A 15,665-nucleotide genomic window follows, 5' to 3' on the forward strand; every position below is an offset into this window, starting at 1 on the left:
TCATTGAGTGTGATGGAGTTGCATTCCTTCTGTTTGCAGTCCTAACACCCTTCTTCCTTTCTTTCAGTTACTCTTATATTGCAGGACCTGTTTAATTTCTTGAATCATTTAGATTTCCATGGATTCTCTCTTATCTCTTATTTTAAGAGACCCAAATTCAAAGATGGAACAACCCGGCCCTCCAAAGTCCGAATTATTTTCCCCTCTCGTACAATCCTGAGTTAATCCCACCTATTTTATTGAAAAGTTTGTAGTTGCCTCTGCCCCATCCATTTCCCTATTCTTATAACCATTCATTGATATTCAATGCCTGACCCTGGTATGGAATAGAGGATGGCTTATTTTTAGAATTGCATTTCTGGATCATTTATTAGTCCTCATTGCTAATGATTCTATTTTAATGATTGAATGATTTTGAATCTTGGTCGTTGCACAAATTAAAAATGAATACTATTACAAATAATGATATATTTTAAATATTAAATCTCCATCCCACCTTCTCAGCACTCATAAGAATTAAACGCTGATGGGTGATTATAGTTTTATTCTTATTTTTGGCTTAAAACTGAATCAGCTTGTGGAGAGAAAGAGGAATAAATGAAAACATATTTTGTTGTTATTGTTAGAGATGATGCTATGATGAACATTTTCTTACAGTCATTCAGTTACTGATTCAGAAAGAATCCTAAGTTTCATTTTTGCCATTCAACAAGTCAACAAGAATTCTCAGCTTTTGTACAATCTCACACTTGGTTACAACATCCATGACAATTATTTGAACACCCTTGGCACTTCAGATGCTTTGCTAGACATCCTCTCAACTGGAGAAGCCAATATTCCCAACTACAGCTGTGGCAAGAAGGACAATCTGATGGCTGTTCTTGATGGATCTCTTGATGACATCTCCATTCAGATGTCAACATTAGTAGGCCTCTACAAAGTCCCACAGGTTTGTTTTTTTTGTTTATCTGGCAAAGTGAGCAGGTTGTTGGTGGGTGGGTAATAGATTCAATCATATCTTTTCTATGGAAATCATGAACTGCTTTTCTCATGGCCTTTTTCATGGGTAGGGACTGAGATCCAAAGGAGGCCTAAACATTTCCTCGAGCAAGATTTGAGCAGCTGGACACAATGTTAAATATGGAACATTTAAGCAAATCTCTAAAATGAACTGATTTGCATTTGCAGTGCTCTACACATAGAAGACATAGCACATCTATTATCTGAATGTCAATTTTATTACAAAAAAGAGAAAGAGCAGTATCTTAGACCCCAGATTAGACAAATGATTATATTTCATCTTGCTAATATTCTGCATTTTGTATTCTTTATCTTGATATCGCGTAAGGGTTAAGAACAATAGACTGTTCCAGTAGTCACCAACTTCAGGGACTACCAAATTCATAATTTTAAATCCTGTGGACCACTAAGATGATTTTTTTTTTAAAAAAAAGATAAATAGTATTTAGTGCAATATAAAAAATGGAAATAATTTTTCTGCAGACGACCAAAATTTTCTCGCAGACCACAAGTGGTTCGTGGACTGCCAGTTGGTGACTACTGCACTACTCTAATATGTTTGTGAGAAACACACTGTGTTAAAAGCTTACATTTTGGACTTGATCTGATCTAACCATAATTCACCATTTCACATTGCTTCTCCAGATCAGTTATGGAATTGTTTCAGAGGCTCTGAGTGATAAAAGTCAAATGCCTTTTTTCCATCAGATGCTTCCCAAAAATGGGATCCAGTATCCAGGAATTGTCCAAGTCCTCCTCCATTTCAGATGGACTTTGATTGGTCTCTTTTCAACAGACACAGAGGAGGGAGAGAATTTCATGAGAACTTTCACTCCTATGCTTGTCAGAAATGGAATTTGTGTAGTTATCTCACAACAATTCTCAATAGCTAGAGCTACAGAACCTCTCAGACGTGCCATCTCTAAGTGGAGAAAAGTCAATGTCTTTGTACACTTCATAGAATTTGCTTCTGTTTTGCATAGAGCTCACCATATCCATTTAACAATTGAAGGTTTGCCAGGACCCATTGAAGGGAAAGTCTGGATCACCACAATTGTGGAGCAGGTGACAATGATAAGGGATACACTTTTCAAATATATCCATAGCATTTGGAACTTTGTTTTGCAGGAAAGAAAATGGCCAAATGATCATGCCTTTCAACCCAGTCTTTTTAAGGATTCCAAATTTGAAGACCAGTCTTTTCGCTGTTCTTTTTCAAAGCATGTCCTTTCTGTCAAGGGCCAGAGACGATGCACCCAGATAGCACCACTGGACATGCAAGAGAAAAAGAATAGAATTCAGATAAAAAATGACCACCGTTTTTACAGTATTGTTAAGACTCTGGCCCATGTCTTGAATGTTGCATATTCCTCAATATCTAGGAGGAGAAAAACGGAGAAGAAAGAGCGATTGGGGGCTCCAAGGCTAGAGCCATGGCAGGTATGGGGTCTTGACAAGGAGCCATCAAACCTATTTCTTATTTAGAAAAAAATCAAATGCTGATGTAGGAGAACCATTGTTCTACAAAAACCCAACAGGTTTGGCCAAGATGAGGCCATATTTAGTTCACAGGTTTATGTTCCAAAGAGCAGGCACTGTGACAATTATATTTTTATATTAAACACTGCTATTATAAAATTATTTAAAATGTATACATTTCAAATAAATTCCTGTACTAATGGGTTTGTAATTAGCATGATATAATTTTATATTCATAAATTTCAGCTAAACCTGGGAACATTTAGCTTAGCCTCTCCTCACTGCAGGAATCCAATTAAAGCTTTTCAGATTAATGGCTACTCAGTCTTTGCATTTAGCCATTGCCTTTATGCTAACGCTAATGCTAATGCTAACCCTAACCCTAACTCTAACTCACTGCTCACTGCCAGGAGTTCAATCGTGACCAGCTCAAGGTTGACTCAGCCTTCCATCCTTCCAAGGTTGGTAAAATGGGTACCTAGATTGTTGGGGGCAATATGCTGATTCTATAAACCATTTAGAGAGGGCTCCAATAGCACTGTGAAGTGGTATATATGTCCAAGGTTTTTTGGTATTCAGGCAAATAATGAAGAGGGCACTGGACATCTCTCATTCACAAGCTCAGCTTTAAAATTGCTCCTCCTTTTAGGTTGTTTCAAGTTGCTTTCAAAATTCCTGGATGTTTCAATTCTAGTTTCATCCCTTTCTGGAGAAGAATGAGTTTTGCAATTTTTCCTGGGAGAAACTATACTTGGACCAAAGTGGAAATGTAGCAGCAGATCTGAATATCATAAGTTGGTTGGTTTTCCCCAAGGAGGATCCCATCAAAGAGCAACTGGGGAGTTTTGAAAGACAGAGACTTAGTATCGACCAAGATGCTCTTTCACGGCTAAAGTTGCTCAACAAGGTGGTTGAAAATATTGGCAACTTTTCTGTCTGTATATTTCTGCCTGTTAGTATCCTCTGAAAGAGCAGGCTCAGATATTTTTTAACAGCCCATATCTGACCAGAGTTATTCATGCCTTTGTTTCACCCACTGGGATAAGGCTCCTGCTACTAGAAAGGTCAGCAGGTCCAATCAATGTTGAATCACAATGACTTGTCCAATATGAAATAATGTCTTAAACTTGAAAAATGATGGACTGATAATGATTTTGACCCTCCCAGAAACTTTCTTGACTCTTGAAATAATGAGACAATGTGGGTTAATTTTTGATGAAATGCTACTTAGATTTGATCTTTGGCTTGTAAACCATCTAAAAACCCTATTGAATGGAATTTATTTATTTTGATTGTCAGCTACCTTAAGTCTTCCACTGAAACAAAGATTTCTCCAAATTTAAGTAATAAATAAATGTGGGTCTGTCTTTCCATGTCATCTAATTGTAGTTCTAATTTTGAGAGGCAATGGAGGACAGGGAGTCCTGGAGTGCTATGGTTCTTGGGGGTTGAAGGAGTTGGACACAAGTAGCGACTAACAACAAAACTGTAATTCTTCAATGGATACGACCTTGTTTCAAATCCCTCACTTGGCCTTAGAAATATCCCTTTCCCACACAGGATTCATACTCATGTCCCATGGGCTGCAGGAAAACATGCCTGGCTCACCCTTTTTAAGTGACATTTATTTATTTATTTACATGGAACCCTTGTCATGGTCTGACCACTCACTCCTTCGCCTAGATCTTCGAACCGCGACCCCTCGCCGCAGGGAGGCGGATCCAATTAGATGGATCCGCCCCAGGCGCCTGATGGATCCTGATAGGTTCCAGATGGAGCTTGGGCCATTTCCTGAGGAGCTAGCACATGACTCGGCCGAGGACCTGGTAGCCGCCTGGGATTGGGCGGCTGGTGGGGCCTTGGACCGAGTTGTGCCTTTGCGGCCTCTGACCCGATGCCGATCCCGTGCGGCTCCTTGGTTTACTGAGGAGCTGAGGGAAATGAAGCGCCGGAAAAGACGCCTGGAGAGCGGTTGGAGGGCCAGTCTCGCTGAATCTGATCGAACACTGGTAAGGTCGCATATTAAGGCCTACCTAGTGGCGATAGAGACGGCAAAGTCTAACTACTTTTCCGCCTCTATTGCGTCATCAGGGAATCGTCCGGCCGCCCTGTTTAGGGTGACCCGCGCCCTGCTCCATCCGGGAGTGCGGGAGGATCCCTTAGAAGGCAGGGCGGAGGATTTCGGACAATACCTGTATGACAAAATCGCCCAGATCCGGGGGGATTTGGACTCTGACTGGGTAGATCAGGGCAGGGTGACGAGGAATAGTCTTGAGAATGTTATCTGGGAGGAGTTTGATGCTGTGACTCCTGATGATGTGGACAGGATTTTGGGGAGACTTAGTGCGGCCACATGTTTACTGGACCCGTGTCCCTCCTGGTTGGTACTGGCTTCCCGGGAGGTTACACGAGGCTGGCTTCAGGGTGTTATCAACGCTTCGTTGAGTGAGGGTTACTTCCCCACCGCCTTGAAAGAGGCGGTGGTGAGGCCTCTCCTCAAGAAGCCGTCCCTGGATCCGGCAATATTGGCCAACTATCGTCCTGTCTCCAACCTTCGCTTTATGGCGAAGGTTGTTGAGAGTGTGGTCGCACGACAGTTTCCGCAATTCCTGGAGGAAACATCTTATCTAGATCCGTTCCAGTCGGGTTTCAGGTCTGGGCACAGCACAGAAACGGCATTGGTCGCGTTGGTTGATGATCTCTGGAGGGCTCGGGACAGGGGTTGTTCCTCTGTTCTGGTCCTGTTAGACCTCTCAGCGGCTTTTGATACCATCGACCATGGTATCATGCTGCACCGGCTGGAAGAGTTGGGGGTGGGAGGCACCGTGTTGCGGTGGTTCTCCTCCTTTCTCTCCGACCGGTCGCAGTTTGTGTTGGCAGGGGGGCAGAGGTCGACCTCGAGGCCTCTCATTTGTGGAGTGCCGCAGGGATCGGTCCTCTCGCCTCTCCTGTTCAACATTTATGTGAAGCCGCTGGGTGAGATCATCCGTGGCTTTGGGGTGAGATACCACCAGTACGCTGATGACACCCAGCTGTACATCTCCACCCCAGGCCACCCCAATGATGCCCTTGAAGTGATGTCCCAGTGCCTGGAGGCTGTACGGATCTGGATGGGGAGGAACAGGCTCAAGCTCAACCCTTCCAAGACTGAGTGGCTGTGGCTCCCGGCATCCCGATATAGTCAGTTGACTCCATCACTGACTATTGGGGGCGAGTCATTGGCCCCCACAGAGAGGGCTCGCAATCTGGGAGTCCTCCTGGATATGCAGCTGTCCTTGGAGGAACACCTGACGGCTGTAACCAGGGGGACCTTTTGTCAGGTTCGCCTGATCCGCCAGTTGCGGCCCTTTCTTGATCGGGATTCCCTGTGCACAGTCACTCACGCCCTCGTCACCTCTCGCCTTGACTATTGCAACGCTCTCTACATGGGGCTCCCCTTGAGGAGCACCCGGAGGCTCCAGCTGGTCCAGAACGCAGCAGCGCGGGTAGTGACGGGAGCAGCATGGCGCTCCCATGTAACACCGCTCCTGCGCGAGCTGCACTGGCTCCCAGTTGTCTTCCGGGTGCGCTTCAAGGTGTTGGTTATCACCTTTAAAGCGCTCCATGGCATAGGGCCTAGCTATCTTCGAGACCGCCTGCTGCTACCAACGACCTCCCATCGACCCGTGCGCTCCCACAGAGAGGGCCTCCTCGGGGTGCCATCAGCCAGACAATGTAGGCTGGTGACCCCCAGGGGGAGAGCCTTCTCTGTGGGGGCACCTACCCTCTGGAATCAGCTCCCCCCAGAGATACGGAGAATCCAAGACCTCAGTGCCTTCCGTCGCGCCCTTAAAACCCATCTATTTAAACAAGCCGGGCTGGCTTAAGATGAAATTTTTAACTGTTTTTTAAATGTTTTAAACGTTTTTAATTGGTAATGAGTTTTAATTGGGCCAAATTTATATATCTTTTAATTGTTTTTAATATTTGTTCTGCATGTTTTTTAATCTGGCTGTACACCGCCCTGAGTCCTCAGGGAGAAGGGCGGTATAGAAATCTAATATAAAATAAAAAATAAAATAAATTTATTAGATTTTTATACCGCCCCCTCTCCCGAAGGACTCGGGGCGGTGAACAGCCAAAATTAAAAACATACAATATAAACAATTAAAATACGTTTAAAACAGAATTAAATCTAAATCTAAATCATGTTCTCATGATTTCATCTCCACTCATCCTCACTAAAATTCTAGAAATTAGGCAGTAATGTTTAGTCTTATTTTACCAGTCATGTATAAGTGTACAGATATAACTAAATAATACCTCATTTGAAGTTGACATCCCTAGTCTGTGAGGATTTTTTTTTTTCATATCTTAACTAGAAAAATTTGGATTATTTTCAAAGGGGAGTGGCTTTATAATGTTTTATGTTTTCCTGATCTATTGCTCAGAAGTGTCTTTCTTAAGCACAGTTTCATTTATTTTAATCATCAATCAATGTAATTTTCCAAAAGAAAAAGAAAATATACAATCTCTATCTCCTTTCGGAGGTACAGTGTTTGTACAATTTAGTGAAACAAATGTTAAATAAGCTTCGTCCTTAGCAATACACTATACTATGCAATATACAATATATATACAATACAATATAACTTAAATTCAAGTACAAAACAGGTCATATCCTGAAGTCATGTTTTTATCTTGTTCTTCAACCAATTATACCAAATTCCCCATACGTCATAGTATTTAGAATTGTCCTCATTATTTAACTCACTCGTCAATTTCGCCATTTCTGCGCACTCTAGGATTTTATTTATTAGGATTTCTTCTGAGGGTATAGATTTATTTTTCCAGCATTTTGCAAAGGCTAGTCTAGCCGCGGTTGTGATCTGAATTGTAAGTTGGGTTTTGTTGTTATTAAGGCCATCATCGGTTATGCCCAAGAGGAAAAATTCTGGAGCTAGGACTACCTCCTGTCCCATTATTTCACAGAGCCAGTGTCGGATTTTGGACCAGTACTTTTTGGTCTCTGGACAAGTCCACCATAGATGATAGAAGGTGCCGACCATTTTTCCACATTTCCAACATGTGGCTGAGAGATTTGGAAACATTTTCGCTAGCCTAGCTGGGGCTAGGTACCACCTGTGTAACATTTTATAGTGGTTTTCTCTAAATGTTGCCGATTTCGTTATTTTGTAGTTCCTATTCCAGGCTATCTCCCAATCGTTAAAATTTAGTCTATATCCCAGGTTTTTTTCCCAGATATTTAGTTGATTTTTTGCTATGATCTCTGCCCTATCCTCATCTAATAGGAAGTTGTAAATTTTTGTTAACATTTTCTTATCTACTCCCCAGATAATTTTATCAAAATTTCCATGTTTAGCTTCTATACCAAATTTGTCTCTATCTTTTTGGAATCTTGAATTAATCTGAAAATAGTTCCACCAATCCAAGTTAAAACCCTGGTCCCTCAATAAATCCAGCGATTTAAGTTTCCCTTCTTCATCAAGGATGTCTTTGTATGTGCCCACTTTATAATCATCTCTCCTGTTTGGAGCCACTAACGCTTCCATAATGGAAAGCCAGTTGGGTACCTTAGTGTAAATCCTCTGTCTAATTTCCTCCCACGTGCGAATAAGGGTCTCCCTGATTTTGTATTTATGGAAATAAGATTTTTTCTTGTTCTTTATATCCCAGAGGTAGGAGTGCCATCCTTCTAGAAGGTCGTGTCCTTCTAAAGTCAGGATTCTCCTATCTTGTAACTTGATCCACTCCTTAATCCAAATTATTTTTGCCGCCTTTTGATATAGTTCCCAATCAGGGAGCCCAAATCCTCCCAAACTCCTTTTCCCTTGGAGTGTCTTAAAAGGAATCCTCGATTTCTTGCCCTCCCACAGAGAGTTTCTAATGTGTTTGTTCAAGTCCAGAAAGAATTTTTTATCTAATGATATCGGAATGTTTTGGAATAGGAACAGAATTTTAGGTAAGATGTTCATTTTAATCGCTGCAATTTTTCCAATCAGGGACAATTTGAGCCTTTCCCAACTTTCAAGGTCTTGGTGTATTTTCTGCAGTAGGGGGATATAGTTATCGTCTTTTAATGAGGAGAATCTCACAGTGATCCATATTCCCAAATATTTTATTTTCTTAACTGCCTGGAGGCCTAATAAATCTTCCAATTCTTCCTTTTGTAAATCTGTCATATTTTTCACTATTATTTTAGTTTTATCCTTATTGAGTTTAAGGCCCGCCACTTCTCCATAATCCTGTATTTCCTGCATTAATTTTAAACCGGTTTCTAATGGATCTTCTATTATGAGGGCTACATCGTCAGCTTTACAATCTTTTATATTTTCCTGATATATTGCTCAGAAGTGTCTTTCTTAAGCACAGTTTCATTTTAAAATTAATTTTTAAATAAAAATTTGGCAGATATTTTAGAATGAATGTTGTTTTTCTGCTTAGTCTCTGCCTCAGTCCGGATGTGTGCACAATTGTCACCCTGGATTTGTAAAACGGGTTCGGAAAGAAGAACCAATTTGCTGCTATGATTGTATTCCTTGTCCAGAGGGGACCATCTCCACACAGGAAGGTGAGTTACACCAGAGGAAAGGGATTGGATTCAACCAGAACGTCATATCAAAGTGCATGTTAAAACACACGTGTGAACATGAGTATTTTATTCTTCATTGCTATTTTCAACATGACCAATATATTCCATAATGGGAGATATATAAGCTCTTGAAGAATAAGGCAGGAAAGGATAGAAGAACGTAGTGGATTGGGCAAGAAGAACGTAGTGGATTGGGCATTCTGCTAAAGGAAATATCTTTTCTACTTGTCATCTAGGAAGTTTCCTTCCATGTTTACCATGTAAATTCTTTGAAACTTGAGGATTGGTTTCAGGTCAATGGGTTTTGCTCATCCAAATCAATTTTATCTTACAGGCCAAAAGATATCTCAGTCAGTCAGTCAGTCAATATTTATTAAGATCATTAGGATGAAGTAATGACAACAAGATATATTGCCTCGGTGAAGGGTGGTTGTGGTGTCAATTATTTCTCTTTTGGGTTTTACTTATTGTTGTTGATATTTTGATAGTCGTATATATTGTGTTTTTTAAACTGGACTGTAAGCTGCCTACATTTGGTTTAAGATGGGCAACCATCATTTTAAAAAAAGTCTACATCTGTATCTATATTTCAGTTTACCAATTTACACATTACGATTGATTTCCTGTCACTTGGTATCAGCTGTCATCCAAAGAAGGTCTTTCTTGGAATGTGAAAAGAGGGACTATAGAAATAATATTACTTACTGTTTTCTCAGATACTGAAAAATGCACCAGGTGCCCAGATGATAAATATCCCACTGATGACAGAATCCAATGTATCCCCAAGAGAATAGCCTTCCTGTCCTATGAAGAACATCTGGGCATCATCCTGGTCTCCCTTGCTGTACTCTTGTTTCTAACAACAGGCTTTGTTTTAGTCATATTTGTTAAATACCTAGAAACTCCCATTGTCAAAGCTAACAACCGTGACCTCTCCTACATCCTCCTGGTTTCCCTCTTGCTTTGCTTCTTGTCCTCCTTTTTCTTCATTGGCCGACCAAGGAAAGCCACCTGCCTTCTCCGACAAACAATGTTCAGCATCATCTTCTCAGTAGCTGTGTCTTGTGTGTTAGCCAAAACAATCATGGTAGTGCTGGCCTTCCTGGCCACGAAACCAGGGAACAGGGTGAGGAGATGGTTGGGGAAGAGCTTGGCCAACTCCATCATCCTTTCTGGTTCTGCTGGAGAAATGGTCATTTGTGCAATCTGGCTGGGAGTTTCTCCTCCGTTTCCTGATTTTGACCTGCACTCCCGATCAGGAGTGATCATCCTTCAGTGCAATGAAGGCTCTGTGACCATGTTTTATGTGGTTCTCTGCTACATGGGTTTCCTTGCTGCCATTTGCTTCACCGTGGCTTTCCTGGCCAGGAACCTGCCTGGGGCCTTCAACGAAGCCAAACTGATCACCTTCAGCATGCTGGTCTTCTGCAGCGTCTGGATCTCCTTCCTGCCCACCTACTTGAGCACCAAAGGGAAATCCATGGTGGCCGTGCAGGTTTTCTCCATCTTGGCTTCTGGGGCTGGCCTGCTGGGCTGCATCTTCTTCCCCAAGTGCTACATTATCATGCTGAGACCAGATCTAAATACTAAGGAACATTTAATGATAAAAGTCGGTATCTGATCATGAAGTAGTTTCTTACGCTCATAACACTTAATTATTTATTACAGTTATTATTGAGTTTGTATGCTTGTTTTGACAATTAAGGTTATTTAGAATCAAAAGAAATAAACATACAAAGAATATAAGACTAATTTAAGATAATCATCAGAGTGTAAGTAAATTATTTAATGATTTAAATTGTCATGAAACAAGGGAAGGACAAGGTAAGAAATTAGTTAGTTATATTAACATAATGCATCTTCAGAGGAGACAAGAATTCCCAGATTGGGGTGAGGGGGAGGGATTTGACATCATCTATCTCCAGTCCTCAACACAGTCCTCTCAGCAGTTCCAAGAAGGCTCCTCACCCATTTGCTGTACTTAGGTGATCCTGAGGGCAGAGATCAACATCAAAGTGGTCTCAATGACCCTCTAAAATAGGGGTGTCAAACTCGTGGCCTGCGGGCCGGATGCATCAAGTGCTGGCCCTGCTCCCACCTGGTTTAGCGAAGGGGGAAAAAGTCTCGATATGTCATGAGTTGCCACCGTGACGACACGAGTTTGACACTCCTGCTCTAAAAGGATGCAAATGACCAGATGTCTGCAAGGAGTATAAATCCTTCCATTCCCCACCATCCAGTCAGAACTGAAGAAGCTTCTTGGATGAGAAGTGAAATGTCTTCAAAGAAAAACAAAACAGTCCAGTTACCTATTGAAAAAAGCACCTTTCAGACATCAGCATACTAGAAAACTACACTTCAACTGTAGTATCAAATGATGATGAAATTGAACAAAACGAAACAAAATAAAGGGTGAGTAGACAGGCCTTCATTGCAAGGGGTGGAAATTCCATTTCACAGGGGACAGAACTTTACCTCAAATTTTGGATATTATGGGCATCAAATAAAATACCATATTTTGTTCCTTAAGCTTTAAGACCTGATTCTGTAGATAGCTTCAGATCCCAATGATGGAACATCACAATGGAGATGGTTGATGAACTAAGAGACAATCCCATCCCCCACATATCCAGCTCCTTCCCTCCCTATTGTTTAACTATAATTCTATTTTGATTGTAATTTCCATTTTAATTATTTCATTTTTCTTTTATGATTTTAACGGTATAAGTTTCTCAGAGTTGTTTTGAAACAAGATGGGTTGCAAATAAGCTGAATGAACGAACAAACGAACAAACGAACAAACAAGCAAACAAGCAAACAAGCAAACAAGCAAACAAACGTTTGAAAGAAGTTTACCAGTCAGTGGGTGGGATCCTCTTCAGTCCATTTAAAAAGAAAGAACATCACATCTTTCCAACGTTGTAAAAACTTTATTTTTTTGCAGTCTTTTGTAATATACACCAAAGATGTGATTTTAGAGTTGTGGTTGGAAAACTTTATAAATGCTTTGTGAAATTGATTTAAAGTAGGGGTCACCAAACTTTCAGACCTCAGGGACCACTAAATTCCTAATTTTAAATCCTGCGGACCACTAATATGATCTGCCTAATGACTGATTGGATGGGCATGGCTAGCTGGTCATGTGACTCGGTGGGCATGGCCAACTTAATGTCACTCACGTTGAGGGGTGCCTAACCGGCCTCTATTACCCTCCCCTCCAAGTCACTGCTCACCTGCCTGCCTGGGCTCCTTAGGGCCCTAACAGGAAGCAGTTGTTGGAGCTAAGCAGCCACCATAAGAAAGAGTTGGCAAAATGGCTGGCTCAGTTCAAATTGGATCTGGCCAAGAAGGATGATCAGCAGAAGCACCTCAGAGAGGACTACGAGCATAAGCTTTCCAGGCAGAGGGAAGACCTGCGGGAGTGCAAGGCCAGGTACTGGGGCCTGGAGGCTCAGCAGGTTGACATGGTCAGCCAGTTCCAGGCCATGATCCACTCCCACTGGAACAAGGCCCTCCGGCTCTTTACCACCAGCAGTGCTTCCCTCCAGCCTTCACCCAAAGCCCTGCACCAGGATGCTGAAGCAGACTCCAAGTCAGAATTTCTGCCTCCCTCTGCCCCACACAAGCGGACCCTGAAGGGGGAGACTCTCTGCAGCAACAGAAGCATTTGTTACATGTATCTGGCCCAGGGGCCATAGTTTGAGGACCCCTGATTTAGTGCAATATAACAACCGCAAATAATTTTTCTGCGGACCACCAAAATTTTCTCATAGACCACCAATGGTCCACGGACCACCAGTTGGTGACTGCTGATTTAAAGACTATGAAGTTAATTATAAAGAATCTTTGGTATGGGAAAAATCTGCCTTTTTTTTATATAAAAAGTTTTTTATTATTTTAAAACATAAACATAAAACACATCTTTTCAAAACAAAGCTCTTGATCCGGTCACAAATTGATACAAATCCCTAACAAATCTTATTTTTCAATTAATACAACTTAATATTTTACTCAGTTATTTCACTCAAATTTATTATTTAACTATGCCATTATCCCCAAAAACCCGTTACTTAAATCTTAAATCTTAACCAATAATCATACCCTTTTTCTCTTTCATTTGCTTAAATGGATATATTTTTAAAGTATATATCAATTATTATAAACATTCATAAAATATTAAATTTTATAATTGAGATGTAACAACAAAGGCAACCAACCCGCTCATAGCAACAAAGCCAGCACCCCACACCTCCCCACCAGTATTTATAGAGAGACGGCAGCTCCGATCACGCTTTCCTCGCACAAGCACGAAGCCGAAGACACCAGCCTGAAGATGACGAGTGGGACCTCATCAAAACATCGCCAAGATAGTCTCAATCTTACACAGGAAAAGTCCCGAATACAACAAAACTTGCATAACTCTACCCGTGAAAATCTACGAAAACAAATACACACACACACACACACACACACACACACACACACACACACACACATGAATATATATAAATTTGGGGCAAAATTCTCCAGTTTCCCACATTGTCCCATCTTCAAAGTTTGGAGCCACAACTTTGAGTTCTCCTTTTGAGCACCTCCTGTTGACTCATTCAGGGCTCAGATGCTTCTCTTCCTTGCAATTGTCCAAATTATAGTGATTTTATTGTTTTGATGTTAGGACCCTAGAGACCTTTCTGCAAACTTTCAGAACATTTTACGCAAACATGTCAGAAATTGGTTTGATATCAATACCAGTCTCAAAGCAACGTCTGGTGGGGTCTATATTATCAATACTAGATGCATAAATGACTCTGGCGACGGAAAGGGAAGCTGGAGCTGGAATTCAGGACAGGCAGGTGCTGTGTTTATGTCTCTTGGATGGGCTCTGACTGGACCTGAAGCTACTTTCCTGGAAGAGGTTTTGGTTTCTTCCCCCTCTTCATCTCATCCATTGTTAAAAACCAGGTGCCACTGAGAAGGCTCAAATCATGTTGCTACTGCTTCAACTTCTCCTGCTTCTGTGGCCAAGGGGAGCCTGTGAGATACGCAAAGCCAAATGCCTCCTGACTCTGGAGCAGGGTGAAGTGCATCCAGACAATCACTACAAGTCAGGAGATTATTTCATTAGCGGCATAATCTCTGCAAGGGACACTAAGTTTGAACCATTGAGCTTCGAGCGAAGTCCTTCAATAAAGTTCCTTGAGTAAGTCCTGCACTGCATTAGAGCCACTCCATTTTCATTGAATGTCTACAGTTCCAGTTCTCCAAAAACACCAGGTGCTTTCTCTCCTTTCTCTGCTCCTTTTGCTTATTTACTTTCTGATTCTGTCTTCTGTTGCACACTGCAAGTGACGAAACTCATTTTGAGAAGTTAAATTTTAGAAACCCAATCACAATGTTTGCCCCATTCCATGTCCTTTCTGTCCTATGAGCAGAGCTAGAGTGTAGACAGAGAGGAACAAAAGGGCATCTCCCTTCCACCTCAACCCTCAGCTGAGCTGGACTCCGATGAAACCTGATCCAACCACAGAGGCTGCCGTATTCTCTCTTTGCATCAGATATGCAATAGCGCCATTCTTGTTTATCCACACCAAAATTTACTCCTAGTTTCCAAGCATCCCAATTAAGAACATAGTCATTCAGAGAGTTTGCAAATATCTCTGATTCTCATTCAAGAGTTCATGCCAGGGATCTAACAATGAAACATTTTAAAGAAATGAAAGCATCATCTCTATTATATGGGTTGGGTTGTTGGATATTATCTCTATTATATTTGTTTGTTTATTGGAATTCATTGACTCTGTGACTCTAGATAGCTTACAATTAAAAGAAAAAAAAAGACAAAACAGGAAAAGACAAAAAAACCAAACCAAACTCAGAAACGAGCCTTGGTACTACAGTGGTTTAAAGCACCCTGTTATTAACACAGCTGCCTGCAATTTACTGCTGGTTCGAATCTCTCCAAGGCTCAAGGTTGACTCAGCCTTCCATCCTTTCTAAGGTAGGTTAAATGAGGACCCAGTTTGTGGGGGCAATAAGCTGACTTTGTATAAATATACAAAAGTATGAAGGCTATTGCTTAACGCACTGTAAGCCGCCCTGAGTCTCCGGAGAAGGGCGGCATATAAATCAAATTAAAAAAAAAAAAGAAAAAAAAAAGAAACAACAACAATAACAACAAATCCAACAAATGTCCATCCAATGTGGCTCAATTTTCACTCTGCCTCAGAGGTTGGCAGAATAATCTGGTCTTTACAAGCTTCTAAACATCATCCAGGTTGAGCCATTCTCAGTAGGTTTGGTCCAATGCCACAAATATTTATCATATGAAAAATGTACAAGAAATGTAATAAATGTTTTTTTAATGTAATGAGTGGATGAAAAGTACAGAATTATCAGGAAAGAAAGTTGTATGTTATATTCATCTTTTTTTTTTTGCATCTGCAGTCCATCATCCAATCATTATTGGAAATTCCTGCCCTTCCTTTTTGCCACTGAGGAGATCAACAAGAATGTCCACCTCTTGCCTAATATCACTCTGGGTTACAATATTTATCAAGTTTTCTTCAAGGTACAA

The 15,665-nt window shown here is 41.3% G+C and overlaps 1 protein-coding gene across 1 annotated transcript; it reads left to right on the forward strand.

Moving 5' to 3' along the window:
- Positions 1-1,710: 1,710 nt before the first annotated feature.
- Positions 1,711-10,712, forward strand: LOC139310609 (vomeronasal type-2 receptor 26-like). The gene is made up of 4 exons (XM_070934799.1): positions 1,711-2,460; positions 3,194-3,406; positions 8,944-9,070; positions 9,808-10,712. Exons 1-4 carry the CDS (start codon positions 1,711-1,713, stop codon positions 10,710-10,712), a joined length of 1,995 nt encoding a protein of 664 aa, XP_070790900.1.
- Positions 10,713-15,665: the final 4,953 nt, after the last annotated feature.

The sequence above is a fragment of the Pituophis catenifer genome, unplaced genomic scaffold (assembly GCF_029215685.1).
Source record: "Pituophis catenifer annectens isolate HBS135680 unplaced genomic scaffold, rPitCat1.0.hap2 SCAF_2, whole genome shotgun sequence".
Classification (NCBI taxonomy): domain Eukaryota; kingdom Metazoa; phylum Chordata; class Lepidosauria; order Squamata; family Colubridae; genus Pituophis; species Pituophis catenifer.